Source organism: Mytilus californianus, unplaced genomic scaffold, assembly GCF_021869535.1.
Source record: "Mytilus californianus isolate M0D057914Y unplaced genomic scaffold, xbMytCali1.0.p SCAF_10, whole genome shotgun sequence".
NCBI lineage: Eukaryota > Metazoa > Mollusca > Bivalvia > Mytilida > Mytilidae > Mytilus > Mytilus californianus.
The window spans coordinates 70600702-70615703 of record NW_026262582.1 but is presented as its reverse complement, the minus strand read 5'-3'; the positions used below and the strand labels follow the sequence as shown (position 1 = coordinate 70615703).

At 32.2% G+C, this 15002-nt stretch overlaps 1 protein-coding gene across 1 annotated transcript in view; it reads right to left on the bottom strand.

Annotated features, from left to right (window-relative positions):
• LOC127719159 (fibronectin type 3 and ankyrin repeat domains protein 1-like) overlaps nt 1-3477 on the bottom strand; it is a 54739-nt gene extending 51262 nt beyond the window's left edge. Inside the window, exon 1 of the mRNA XM_052225181.1 lies at nt 3364-3477. Within this exon, the coding sequence (XP_052081141.1) occupies nt 3364-3477 (114 nt within the window). The remainder of the gene's footprint in view (nt 1-3363) is intronic.
• Nucleotides 3478-15002: the final 11525 nt, after the last annotated feature.

Below are 15002 nucleotides of genomic sequence, written 5' to 3'. Positions count from 1 at the left end.
AAACCATATTGTGTTATTAACATAAACCACATTGTGTTATTAACATAAACCATATTGTGTTATTAACATAAACCACATTGTGTTATTAACATAAACCATATTGTGTTATTAACATAAACCACATTGTGCTATTAACATACACCATATTGTGTTATAAACATAAACCACAGTGTGTTATTAACATAAACCATATTGTGTTATTAACATAAACCACATTGTGTTATTAACATAAACCATAGTGTGTTATTAACATAAACCACAGTGTGTTATTTACATAAACCACATTGTGTTATTAACATACACCATATTGTGTTATTAACATAAACCACATTGTGTTATTAACATAAACCACAGTGTGTTATTAACATACACCATAGTGTGTTATTTGTAATTAACATAAACCACACTGTGTTATTTACATAAACCATAGTGTGTTATTAACATAAACCACAGTGTGTTATTAACATAAACCACAGTGTGTTGTTAACATTAACCACAGTGTGTTATTAACATAAACCACAGTGTGTTATTAACATAAACCATAGTGTGTTATTAACATTAACTATAGTGTGTTATTAACATAACCATAGTGTGTTATTAACATAACCATAGTGTGTTATTAACATACACCATAGTGTGTTATTAACATAAACCACAGTGTGTTATTAACATAAACCAGTGTGTTGTTAACATTAACCACAGTGTGTTATTAACATAAACCACAGTGTGTTATTAACATAAACCATAGTGTGTTATTAACATTAACAGTATTGTGTTATTAACATAAACCAAAGTGTGTTATTAACATAAACCACAGTGTGTTATTAACATAAACCATAGTGTGTTATTAACATACACCATAGTGTGTTATTAACATACACCATAGTGTGTTATTAACATACACCATAGTGTGTTATTAACATAAACCATAGTGTGTTATTAACATAAAACATAGTGTGTTATTAACATAAACCATAGTGTGTTATTAACATACATCATAGTGTGTTATTAACAGTGTTATTAACATACACCATAGTGTGTTATTAACATAAACCATAGTGTGTTATTAACATACACCACATTGTGTTATTAACATACACCACAGTGTGTTATTGACATACACCAGAGTGTGTTATTAACATAAAACATAGTGTGTTATTAACATAAACCATAGTGTGTTATTAACATACATCATAGTGTGTTATTAACAGTGTTATTAACATACACCATAGTGTGTTATTAACATAAACCATAGTGTGTTATTAACATACACCACATTGTGTTATTAACATACACCACAGTGTGTTATTGACATACACCAGAGTGTGTTATTAACATTAACAGTATTGTGTTATTAACATAAACCAAAGTGTGTTATTAACATAAACCACAGTGTGTTATTAACATAAACCATAGTGTGTTATTATCATAAACCATAGTGTGTTATTAACATAAACCAGTGTGTTATTAACATACATCATAGTGTGTTATTAACATACATCATAGTGTGTTATTAACATACACCATAGTGTGTTATTAACATAAACCACATTGTGTTATTAACATTAACAGTATTGTGTTATTAACATAAACCAAAGTGTGTTATTAACATAAACCACAGTGTGTTATTAACATAAACCATAGTGTGTTATTAACATAAACCATAGTGTGTTATTAACATCAACCAGTGTGTTATTAACATACATCATAGTGTGTTATTAACAGTGTTATTAACATACACCATAGTGTGTTATTAACATAAACCACATTGTGTTATTAACATTAACAGTATTGTGTTATTAACATAAACCATAGTGTTATTAACATAAACTAAAGTGTGTTATTAAAATTAACAGTATTGTGTTATTAACATAAACCATAGTGTGTTATTAACATAAACCATAGTGTGTTATTAACATAAACCATAGTGTGTTATTAACATAAACCATAGTGTGTTATTAACATAAACCATAGTGTGTTATTAACATAAACCACAGTGTGTTATTGACATAAACCACATTGTGTTATTAACATTAACAGTATTGTGTTATTAACATAAACCAAAGTGTGTTATTAACATTAACAGTATTATGTTATTAACATAAACCATATTGTGTTATTAACATAAACCATAGTGTGTTATTAACATAAACCATAGTGTGTTATTAACATACACCACATTGTGTTATTAACATAAACAGTATTGTGTTATTAACATAAACCAAAGTGTGTTATTAACATTAACAGTATTGTGTTATTAACATAAACCATAGTGTGTTATTAACATAAACCACAGTGTGTTATTGACATAAACCACAGTGTGTTATTAACATAAACCATAGTGTGTTATTAACATAAACCATAGTGTGTTATTAACATAAACCACAGTGTGTTATTAACATAAACCACAGTGTGTTATTAACATAAACCACAGTGTGTTATTAACATAAACCATAGTGTGTTATTGACATAAACCACATTGTGTTATTAACATACACCACATTGTGTTATTAACATAAACCACAGTGTGTTATTAACATAAACCATAGTGTGTTATTAACATAAACCACAGTGTGTTATTAACATAAACCATAGTGTGTTATTAACATTAACCATAGTGTGTTATTAACATAAACCATAGTGTGTTATTAACATAAACCATAGTGTGTTATTAACATAAACCATAGTGTGTTATTAACATACACCATAGTGTGTTATTTGTTATTAACATAAACCATAGTGTGTTATTAACATACACCATAGTGTGTTATTTGTTATTAACATAAACCATAGTGTGTTATTAACATAAACCACAGTGTGTTATTAACATAAACCACAGTGTGTTATTAACATAAACCATAGCGTGTTATTAACATAAACCATAGTGTGTTATTAACATTAACAGTATTGTGTTATTAACATAAACAGTATTGTGTTATTAACATTAACAGTATTGTGTTATTAACATAAACCAATCTATATATTACATCAGAACCAGTGGTCAAAAGTCACCACCATGTTTTGTTGTGAGATATCAAAACTTCCATCAGAAATGTCATGTAACAAAAATATTTGTTTTAAAGAAATGTATGAACTATTCATATCAATGGATTCAGAAAGATTCGTATAATTAATATTAGCTGACTAAACATGTTAACACAACTTGTTGTTAGATGTTTAGAAAATATGTTTTCACAAAGAAAACACTATAAGACCCTACTTATCAGTACCTACGACGTCATGCGTAAAATGACATACCATTATGTACAAATTTTACAAATTGTGTTGTCTATTAAACCTGTCTGATTAACTTATTCAATATAAACAGGAGTAAGATTAGACAGAAGATATATCTTTCGTTACCTTGGTTCTGGCATTCATATTACATCCAAGGCTGGCCAGGTAACATGCAATTTCCAGATGTCCTCCCACAGCAGCATACATTAATGGTGTGGCTCCATTCTGTAATATCAACATATAACAGACATCAAAACTTGTGTCATAAACTGGACAGTGTTAAATAAATATAGGTAAAATATATATATTGTATATCACATGAATCAGTGGTCAAAAATAAATAAAAAATGATCAGTCACTCTTGCATTTATATTCTACATAAACAACAAATAAACAACATGTCTCGTTGTGAGATGTCTGAACTATGATCAGAATTGATATGTCAAAAACTCTTTTTAGGAAAGAATCAAATATCTATATCAATAGACAAAGGTGAACAAGACAACTGAATTGAAATCCCACTTTATATAATTTTATCAATTATTTGTTATCATTAAAAGATGTTTGACATTAGATATGTATCATTTATATTATATTATTGGTTGTTGGTAGGAACTGATGGCTGTCATGTGTTTGATCGATGATTGTTAGTTGTTGGTTGTATCTTTAAATTATGTCTCTATTTTATAGCTGGTATTGCTGGATGGTTGTCATGTGTTTGATTGATGATTGTTAGTTGTTGGTTGTATCTTTAAAATATGTCAGTATTTTATAGCTGGTATTGCTTGATGGCTGTCATGTGTTTAATTGATGATTGTTAGTTGTTAGTTGTATCTTTAAAATATGTCAGTATTTTATAGCTGATATTGTATGATGGATGTCATATGATTAGTGACTTTGTATCGGTAGTGTTTGTATTTTTAGTGTAATGATGTGATTGGTTGTTGGTTGTACTATGTTATGTGTTTGATGTCTGACTTTGTATCTGTAGTGTTTGTACTTTTAGTGTATTGATGTGGTGGGTTGTTGGTTGTACTATGTTATGTGTTTGATTAGTGACTTTGTATCTGTAGTGTTTGTATTTTTAGTGTAATGATGTGGTGGGTTGTTGGTTGTACTTTGTTATGTGTTTGATAAGTGACTTTGTATCTGTAGTGTTTGTATTTTAAGTGTTATGATATGGTGGGTTGTTGGTTGTACTTTGTTATATGTTTGATTTCTGACTTTGCATCTGTAGTGTTTGTATTTTTAGTGTAATAAATGTGGTGGGTTGTTGGTTGTACAATGTTATGTGTTTGATTAGTGACTTTGTACTTGTAGTGTTTGTATTTTTAGTGTAATGATGTGGTGGGTTGTTGGTTGTAATATGTTATGTGTTTGATTAGTGATTTTGTACTTGTAGTGATTGTATTTTTAGTGTAATGATGTGGTGGGTTGTTTGTTGTACTATGTTATGTGTTTGATTAGTGACTTTGTTTCTGTAGTGTTTGTATTTTTAGTGTAATGATGTGGTGGGTTGTTGGTTGTACTATGTTATGTGTTTGATAAGTGATTTTGTACTTGTAGTGATTGTATTTTTAGTGTAATGATGTGGTGGGTTGTTTGTTGTACTATGTTATGTGTTTGATTAGTGACTTTGTTTCTGTAGTGATTGTATTTTTAGTGTAATGATGTGGTGGGTTGTTTGTTGTACTATGTTATGTGTTTGATTAGTGACTTTGTTTCTGTAGTGTTTGTATTTTTAGTGTAATGATGTGGTGGGTTGTTGGTTGTACTATGTTATGTGTTTGATTTCCGAGTTTGTATCTGAAGTGTTTGTATATTTAGTGTAATGATGTGGTGGTTTGTTGGTTGTACTATGTTATGTGTTTGATTAGTGACTTTGTATCTGTATTGTTTGTATTTTAGTGTAATGATGTGATGGGTTGTTGGTTGTATTATGTTATGTGTTTGATTAGTGACTTTGTACTTGTAGTATTTGTATTTTTATTGTAATGATGTGGTGGGTTGTTGGTTGTACTATGTTATGTGTCTGATTAGTGACTTTGTTTCTGTAGTGTTTGTATTTCAGTGTAATGATGTGATGGGTTGTTGGTTGTACCTAGATATGTATTTGATTAGTGACTTTGTACTTGTAGTGTTTGTATTTTTAGTGTAATGATGTGGTTGGTTGTTGGTTGTACTATGTTATGTGTTTGATTAGTGATTTTGTACTTGTAGTGTTTGTATTTTTAGTGTAATGATGTGATGGGTTGTTGGTTGTACTATGATATGTGTTTGATTAGTGACTTTGTATCTGTAGTGTTTGTATTTTTAGTGTAATGATGTGGTGGGTTGTTGGTTGTACTATGTTATGTGTTTGATTAGTGACTTTGTATCTGTAGTGTTTGTATTTTTAGTGTAATGATGTGGTGGGTTGTTGGTTGTACTATATGTGTTTGATTAGTGACTTTGTATCTGTAGTGTTTGTATTTTTAGTGTAATGATGTGGTGGGTTGTTGGTTGTATTATGTTATGTGTTTGATTAGTGACTTTGTACTGGTAGTGTTTGTATTTTTAGTGTAGTGATGTGGTTGGTTGTTGGTTGTATTATGTTATGTGTTTGATTATTGACTTTGTACTGGTAGTGTTTGTATTTTTAGTGTTATGGTGTGATGGGTTGTTAATTGTACTATGTTATGTGTTTGATTTGTGACTTTGTATTTGTAGTGTTTGTATTTTTAGTGTAATGATGTGGTGCTTTGTTGGCTGTACTATGTCATGTGTTCTATTTATAGTGACTTTGTATCTGTTTGTTTTTTTCCAATATATGTGCTTGTGTTTTCTATGTCTTCAGTGTCTTGTTGGTGGTTGGTATAAGTAAATTATGACTGTCATGTGTTTTAATTGGTGTTGGTAAGTTGTTGGTTGTGTCTTTACAATAAGTTTCTTCTATTTGATGCTTGTTGTTAGTGCCTGATGGCCGTCTTGTGTTTAAAGGTAATAGTTGTGTTTTTATAATTAGTTTTTTATTAAATAGCTGCTAGTTCTTCATGGCTGTTAATTGTTTGATTGGCGATTGCAAGTTGTTGGTTGTGTCTTTACAATTAGTCTTTTTCTATTTTTGGATTGTTGTTTGTGTCTGATGGCTGTCATGTGTTTGATTGGCGACTGTACGTTGTTGGTTGTGTCTTTACAATTAGTCTTTTCTTTTTGTTGGCTGTTTTTAGAGTCTGATGGCTGTCATGTGTTTGATAGATGACTGGAAGTTGTTTGTTGTGTCTTTACAATTAGTTTCTCTTGATTGGTGGCTGTTAGATGTTGGTTGTGTTTTTACGATGAGTCTTTTTAATTTGTTGGTTGTTGTTAGTACCTGATGGCTGTACTCTTTGATTGGTAACAGTAAGGTGTTTGATGTGTCTTTACAAGTAGTATCTCCTATTTGTTGATTATTGTTTGTGCCTGAAGGTTGTCATGTTTGATTTGTGACTGTAAGTTGTTTGACGTGTTTTTACAATTAGTCTCTTTTATTTGTTGTTTGACGTTAGTGCCTAAATGGCTGTCATGTCTTTGATTGGTAACTTACTTGTTGGTTGTGTCTTTTTACAAAAGTCTTTTCTATTTGTTGGTTGTTATTTATGCCTGATGGCATTCATGTGTTTGAATTGTAACTGTAAGCTGTTGGTTTGTTTTTACAAGTAGTCTCTTCTATTCATTGGTTGTTATGTTTGCCTGATGGCTTTCATGTGTTTGAATTGTATCTGTAAATTGTTGGATTTTTATTACAATTAGTCCCTTCTGTGTGTTGGTTGTTGTTAGTACCTGATGGTTGTCATGTTTGATAGGTGACTTTTAGTTGTTCGATGTGTTTTACATTTACCCTCTTCTAGTTGTTGGTTATTGTTAAGGCCTGGTGGCTGTCATGTTTGATTGGCGACTGTTAGGTCTTGGTTGTGCTTTAACATTTAGTTTCTTCTATTTTTTTATTGTTGTAAGTACATGATGGCTGTCATGTGTTTGAATTGTAACTGCAAGTTGTTGGTTGTGTTCTAACAATTATTCTTTTCTTTTAGTTGGTTGTTGTTAGTATCTGATGGCTGTCATGTATTTGGATTGTAACTGTATGTTTTTTGTTGTTTCTTTACAATTACCCTCTTATTTTTGTTGGTTGTTGTTTGTGCCTGCTGGCTGTCATGCATTTGAATTGTAACTGTAAGTTGTTTGTTGTTTCTTTACAATTACCCTCTTCTATTAGTTGGTCGTTGTTAGTGCCTGATGGCTGTTATGTGTTTGATCGATGACTGTAAGTTGTTGGTTGTGTCTTTACAATTATTCTCTGCTTTTGGTTGGTTGTTGTTAGTGTCTGATGGCAGTCATGTGTTTTATCAATGACTATTACTTGTCTTTATAATAAGTGTCTTATTGGCAGTTGGAAGTGTCTGAAGGTTATTACATGTCTAATTGGTGATTGTAAGTTGTTGGTTAAGTCTTTTTTTTTTAGTCTTGTTAGTTGTTGGAAAAGCCTGATAGCTGTCATGTTTTTGATAGGTGAGTATTTTTTGCTTGTTGTGACTTTAAAATTAGTCTTTTATGGTTATTTTGTGTGTGATTGCTTTCATGTGTTTCTTTGGTAGGTGTTAGTTGTTGCATTTATTTTAAGAATAAATCTCTTATGGTTGTTTGTTGTTGGTAGTGCCTGATGCCTGTCATGTATGTTTAATGTTTGATGAGTAGGTTGTGTGTTTACAATTAGTTTAAAATGGTTGTTGGCTGTTGTAGTGCCTGGTAGTCATGTGTTTGATTGCTGACTGTGTCTTTACAGTTAGTTTTAAATGGTTGTTGGCTGTTGTAGAGCCTGGTAGTTGTCATATGTTTGATGAGTAGGTTGTGTGTTTACAATTAGTTTAAAATGGTTGTTGGCTGTTGTAGTGCTTAGTGATTATTATGTGTTTGATTGGTGATTGCGTCTTTACAATTAGTTTCAATTAGTTGTTGGCTGTTGTTGAACTTGGTAGTTGTCATGTGTTTGATTGGTGATTGTTTAGTTATAATAAAATTCAAATGGTTGTAGGCTTTTGTAGTGCCCAGTAGTTATGTATTTTGTTGGTGACAGTGTCTTTACAATTAGATTCAAATGGTTGTTGGCTGTTGTAGTGCCTGGTAGTCATGTGTTTGATTGATGACACTGTCTTTATAATTAGTTTCAAATGGTTGCTGGTTGTTGTAGTGCTTGGTGGTCATCATGAGTTTGATTGGTGACACTGTCTTTATAATTAGTTTCAAATGGTTGTTGGTTGTTGTAGTGCTTGGTGGTCATCATGTGTTTGATTCGTGTTAGTGTTTTAGGGATGATTTGTTGTTGAACCTATATAATTAGTGTTTTATTGGTTGATGGCTATCATGTGTTTTCTTACATATCTGTAAGGGGCTGATGTTACGTGGTTGTGTCGTTTTAGTAAGGGTTTAACTGATTATTGGTAGTGCCTGATTGTTATCATTTGTTTGATTAGTGACATGTTACAGCATACTAACATATCATTTGCTGTGTCTTTACAGTGTATGTTTAATTATTTGTGTTTGGTTGTTAGTAGTGCCTAATAACTGTCAAACGTTTGGTTGGTGACTGTATTTTTAAGGGCTTATGGTTTTTTGTGATGTCTTGATAATTAGTGTTTATTGGTTATTGGTTGTTGTAAGTGCCCGGTTGCTACCATATGCTCGATTTGTGACCCTTAGCTGTTGGCTGTCTTTACAATTATTTTTTTTTGAAAGCTGGCTGTTGTTGTGCTTGCTTGAAGTCATTTATTTCATTTGGACTGATGAAAGTGGTGTATTTTTATATTAAGTGTTTACATGGTTGCTGGTGTTGTGCTTGCTTGAAGTCATTTATTTCATTTGGACTGATGAAAGTGGTGTATTTTTATATTAAGTGTTTACATGGTTGCTGGTGTTGTGCTTGCTTGAAGTCATTTATTTCATTTGGACTGATGAAAGTGGTGTATTTTTATATTAAGTGTTTACATGGTTGCTGGTAGTGCCTGATGTCAGACTGTCATGAGTTTCTTTTTTCTCTCTCAAGATTTCAAGATTTTATTACAAATGAACAATTTAATCATAAATATGTGTAACATGAGGTAAATATACAGTGATAAACATGAACTAAAACACAATAAGCAAAGCAATATACCACTTTGGTGACATACTACAACAGTATTAACAATGGGTATGTAGTAATTTGTAATTATTGATTTTTTGTTTGGTGTAATGAGGTTGTTTGTTGTATCTGGCTACTGTCTTGTGCTTAATTTGTGATTTTGTATCCTAATTTTTTATTGTAAGAAGTTTGTCTTAAATGTCTGCTTCTAGTTGGTTGTCTCTGGCTACTGCCATGTGCTTGATTGGTGACTTTGTATTTTATTTTTTTTTATTTTAAGTAGTTTGTCTTTAATGTCTGGTTGCAGTTGGTTGTATATGGCTACTGTCATGTTTGATTGGTGACTTTGTATCTTATTTTTTCATTTTAGGTAGTTTGTCTTTAATGTCTGGTTGCAGTTGGTTGTATATGGCTACTGTCATGTTTGATTGGTGACTTTGTATCTTATTTTTTCATTTTAGGTAGTTTGTCTTTAATGTCTGGTTGCAGTTGGTTGTATATGGCTACTGTCATGTTTGATTGGTGACTTTGTATCTTATTTTTTCATTTTAGGTAGTTTGTCTTTAATGTCTGGTTGCAGTTGGTTGTATATGGCTACTGTCATGTTTGATTGGTGACTTTGTAACTTAATTTTTTATTATAGGTAGTTTGTCTTTAATGTCTGCTTCTAGTTGGTTGTATATGGCTGCTGTCATGTTTGATTGGTGACTGTATCTTAATTTTTTATTGTAGGTAGTTTGTCTTTAATGTCTGGCTACTGTCATGTTTGATTGGTGACTTTGTATCTTAATTTTTTATTTTAGGTAGTTTGTCTTTAATGTCTGGTGGTAGTTGGTTGTATCTGGCTACTGTCATGTGCTTGATTGGTGACTTTGTATCTTAATTTTTTTATTGTAGGTAGTTTGTCTTTAATGTCTGATGGTAGTAAAACGACATCCCATTGTATACAATTTTTACAAATTGTGTTGTCTATTAAACCTGTATGATTAATTTATTCAATATAAACAGGTGAAGATTCAGACAGAAGATATATCGTTCGTTACCTTGGATCTGGCATTTATATTACATCCAAGGCTGACCAGGTAACTGACAATTACCAGGTGTCCTCCCCCTGCAGCATACATTAATGATGTGGCTCCACTCTGTAATATCAACATATAACAGACATCAAAACTTGTGTAATCAACTGGACAATGTTAATTAAATATAGGTAAAATATTTATATTGTATATCACATGAATCAGCGGTAAAAAAAAATAAAAATGAAAAAAGGTTGATGGTAGTGCCTTAAAAGTGTCAAGTGTTTGGGTATTGATTGTGTCTGTGGGGCTTGTGGTTTGTTGGTATGTCCTTATAATTTATGTCTAATTGATAGTTAATTCTTGTAATGCCTGGTGGTCATGTGTTTAATTGGTGACTTTGACTTTAGGGAATGATGAAGGTGGTTGCATGATTATGATTAGTGTCTAATTGGAAGATGAGTATCATGAGTATGCTTGGTAAACACGGCTGTAGGCGTTAATTCTTTGTGGTTGTGTCTTCTTAATAAGCATGTAATTGGTTGTTGGTAGTATCTGACAGCTGCCATGTGTATCAATGGTGACATTCTACAACAGTATTAATAAATCAATGATTGTGTAGTGTTTCATTGTTATTGATTTTGTTTGTAGTGTATTGAGGTTGGTGGATGTTCGTAGTACTGTCATGTGTTTGATTAAGCGACTTTGCGTTTTTTAATTTTAGATGTTTGTCCTAAATGTTTGGTTGTGGTTGGTTGTTGGTAGCATCTGGCTACTGTCATGAGCTTGGTTGTGACTTTGTGTACGTATTGTTTGTAATTCTAGTGTGATGGTGTGGTTGGTAGTAATCAGTGACTGTCATGTGCTTGGTTGGTGACTTGTATCGGAAGGGTCTGAATGTTGTTTTTTTGTGTATTAAGTGTTTAAGTTGTACCTGATTACTGCCATGTGGATGATTGGTGACTTGCATCTGTATTGTTTAATCGTCGATGTTAGTGTCTTTAATGTCTAAATTATTGTTGGTTGTAAGTAGTACATCATGACTGCTTTGTGACTTTGTATCTTTAGTGTGTTATTGTCAATGTGTATGTGTTTTGTTTCTCGCTGGTTGTTAGCCCATTGAAGTACAGGGTGAATGTCATGTGTTTAATTGACCTATTATCTCTTATTTGTTTGTCTTAAATGTCGTTTTGGTGGTAAGTTGTTTGTATTACCTGGTGACTATCATGAGTTCGATGTGAGACTTTTTTTCTACAGTAAAATTGAGAATGGAAATGGGGAATGTGTCAAAGAGACAACAACCCGACCATAGAACAGACAACAGCAGAAGGTCACCAACAGGTCTTCAATGCAGCGAGAAATTCCCGCACCCTGGGCGTCCTTCAGCTGGCCCCTAAACAAATATATATACTAGTTCAGTGATAATGAACGCCATACTAAACTCCAAATTGTACACAAGAAAATAAAATTAAAAATAATACAAGACTAACAAAGGCTAGAGGCTCCTGACTTGGGACAGGCGCAAAAATGCGGCGGGGTTAAACATGTTTTTGAGATCTCAACCCTCCCCCTATACCTCTAGCCAATGTAGAAAAGTAAACGCATAACAATACGCACATTAAAATTCAGTTCAAGAGAAGTCCGAGTCTGATGTCAGAAGATGTAACCAAAGAAAATAAACAAAATGACAATAATACATAAATAACAACAGACTACTAGCAGTTAACTGACATGCCAGCTCCAGACTTCAATTAAACTGATTGAAAGATTATGTCTTTATCATATGAATATCAGGCACAATCCTTCCCGTTAGGGGTTTAGTATCATACCATCATAACATATATGAGAAGAACATAACCCGTGTCATGCCAACAACTGGTTTTTAAATAAATGTGTTTAGTGCCGATGCAAAGACCCTATAAGTGAATCAATATTAACGCCAAAATATGCAATCTTTAATGACCTGACAACAGTATCGTAACTATATCCCTTCTTAATAAGTCTATTTAAAGGTTTTGTTAGCTTCAGAGGTGAATACTGACATTTTTGTGCTTTATAAAGAATATTTCCATAAAAAATTGGATGTGAAATACCTGAACAAATAAGAAGTCTGCATGTTGAGCTATATTTACGAATGATGTCCTTATACCGATGATAAAATTTAGTAAATGTTTTGACTAGTTTGTGATATCGAAAACCCTGGTGTAATAATTTTTCAGTAATACATAAATTTCTCTCGTTAAAATCTAAAACATTGTTACATACACGAGCGAATCGTACAAGTTGAGATATATAAACACCGTAAGATGGTGACAAGGGAACGTCACCATCTAAAAATGGATAATTAACGATAGGAAATGAAAAATCATCTCTTTTATCTTATATTTTAGTATTAAGCTTTCAATTAATGATATAGATATCAAGATCGAGGAAAGGGCAGTGGTCATTGTTAGTATTAGCTTTATTTAAAGTAAGTTTAAAGTGTTTGATTGTTGTTGTTTGTGTCTTTTGTGCCTGGTGTTTAATGTAAATTTTTTATCCTGTAGTGTTTGATTGTCAATGTTTGTATCTCTAGTGTCTGGTTCATGGTAAGTTGGTGGTTAACTTGTGACCATCATGTGTTTGATTGGTGACTTCCTTTGCGTCTTGTACTTTTGAGGTTGGTTGTTTGAAATACTTCATGGCTGGTATGTGGTTGAATGGTATCATTGTATTTGTAGTGATCGTTGTGTTTGTTGTCTTGAATGTTTGGTTAACAGTTGGTTGTTGGTGATACATAGAACCTGTCATTGCTTGATTGTTGACTTCTAAACTTTAATTTTTCACTGTTCATTCTCATTGTCTTTACTATAAACTGTTAATAGCGTATTTGTAGTTTATGCTGTTTGATGTTTGTTTCTTTAGTATTTGGTATATTGTTGGTTGTTGGTAGTACTTGGTGACTGTCATGTGTTTGATTGGTGACTCCTATCGGTAGAGTTTGAATGTTGGTTTTTGTGTATAAAGTGTCTTTATGGTAGCACCTGATTACTGTCATGTGTTTGATAAGTGACTTGTTACGGTAGGGGCTGAATGTTGGTTTTAGTGAAATAAAGTGTCTTTTGGTAGTACCTGATTACTGTCATTGAATATTTATGTTGTATAATTTTATCATTCATTTTTAATATTTATTATGTACATACATATTGTTTTAGTTGATTATCGTCTCTCATAAATCTGTACAGATTAGCTTATGTATACAAAATGTATCTTTTATAAATGTATTGTGTAATTTTATACATAAGGTGAGATGTAAATAAAATATTGAATTGAATTGAATTGTGTTTGATTAGTGACTCATTACGGTAGGGGCTGAATGTGTATTAAGTGTCTATTGGTAGAACCTGATTACTGTCATATGTGTAATTGGTGACTTGTGTCAGTAAGGGCTGAATGTTGGTTTTTGTGTATTAAGTGTCTTTTGGTAGAAACTGATTACTGGCATGTGTTTGATTGGTGTCTTGTATCGGTAGGGGCTGAATTTTGATTTTTGTGTATTCAGTGTCTTTTGATAGTTCCTGATAACTGTCATGTGTTTGATTGGTGACTTGTATCGGTAGGGGCTGAATTTTGGTTTTTGTGTATTCAGTGTCTTTTGGTAGTACCTGATTACTGTTATGTGTTTGATTCGTGACTTGTATCAGTACAGGCTGAATGATGGTTTTTGCATACTAAGTGTCTTTTTTCTGAAGTTAGGTGTCACCATCAGTGGTGTGAATTTACCATATCACCATCAGTGGTGTGACCATCAGTGGTGTGTGTATTTAAGATGTCACCATCATTGATATTTGAATTTAGAGCATCATCATCACTGATTTATGATTTAAGGGTGTCATCATCAGTAGTGTAGGGCATCATCATAATCAATTCGCGATTTTAAGGTTTCACCATCAGTGGTGTGGTAATTCAATATGTGATCATCAGTGGTGTGTTAATCTAAGGTGTTAACTGTGGTGTGCATATGTATTGGTCTTAACTATGAGCAGTTATTAAATACACCCTTGTAACAATCAGTGGTGTGTGAATTTATAAGTCTTTATTATCAAAGGTGTTTGAATGTTAGGTGTCACCATCAAGGTGTTTGACTTTGTGGTATCACAGCTAGTGGTTTGTTAAATCAGGTTGTCATCACCAGTAATGTTTTAATTAAGTATGACACCACCCACAGTGTGTGAATTTAAAGGGTTTCATCATCAGTGGTGTGTGAATTTAAAGGGTCTCACCATCAGTGGTGTGTGAATTTAGGGTGTCCCCATCAGTGGTGTGTGAAATTAAAGGGTTTCACCATCAGTGGTGTATGAATTTAGGGTGTCACCATCAGTGGTGTGAATTTATTATGAAACCATCACTGGTGTTTGAATTTAGGGCGTCATCATTACTGATTTGTGATTTTAGGGCGTCACCATAAGGTGGTGTGAATTTAGGATGTCAGGATTTAGGATGTGTGAGCGTATATGGCTTCATAATTCATGTATTCTACATAAACAACAAATAAATGCAATTCTATGATCAAAACGATTATGTAAAAAAACATTATTTTTTTTTTAAATGTATAAAACATTTGTATCAAGGAT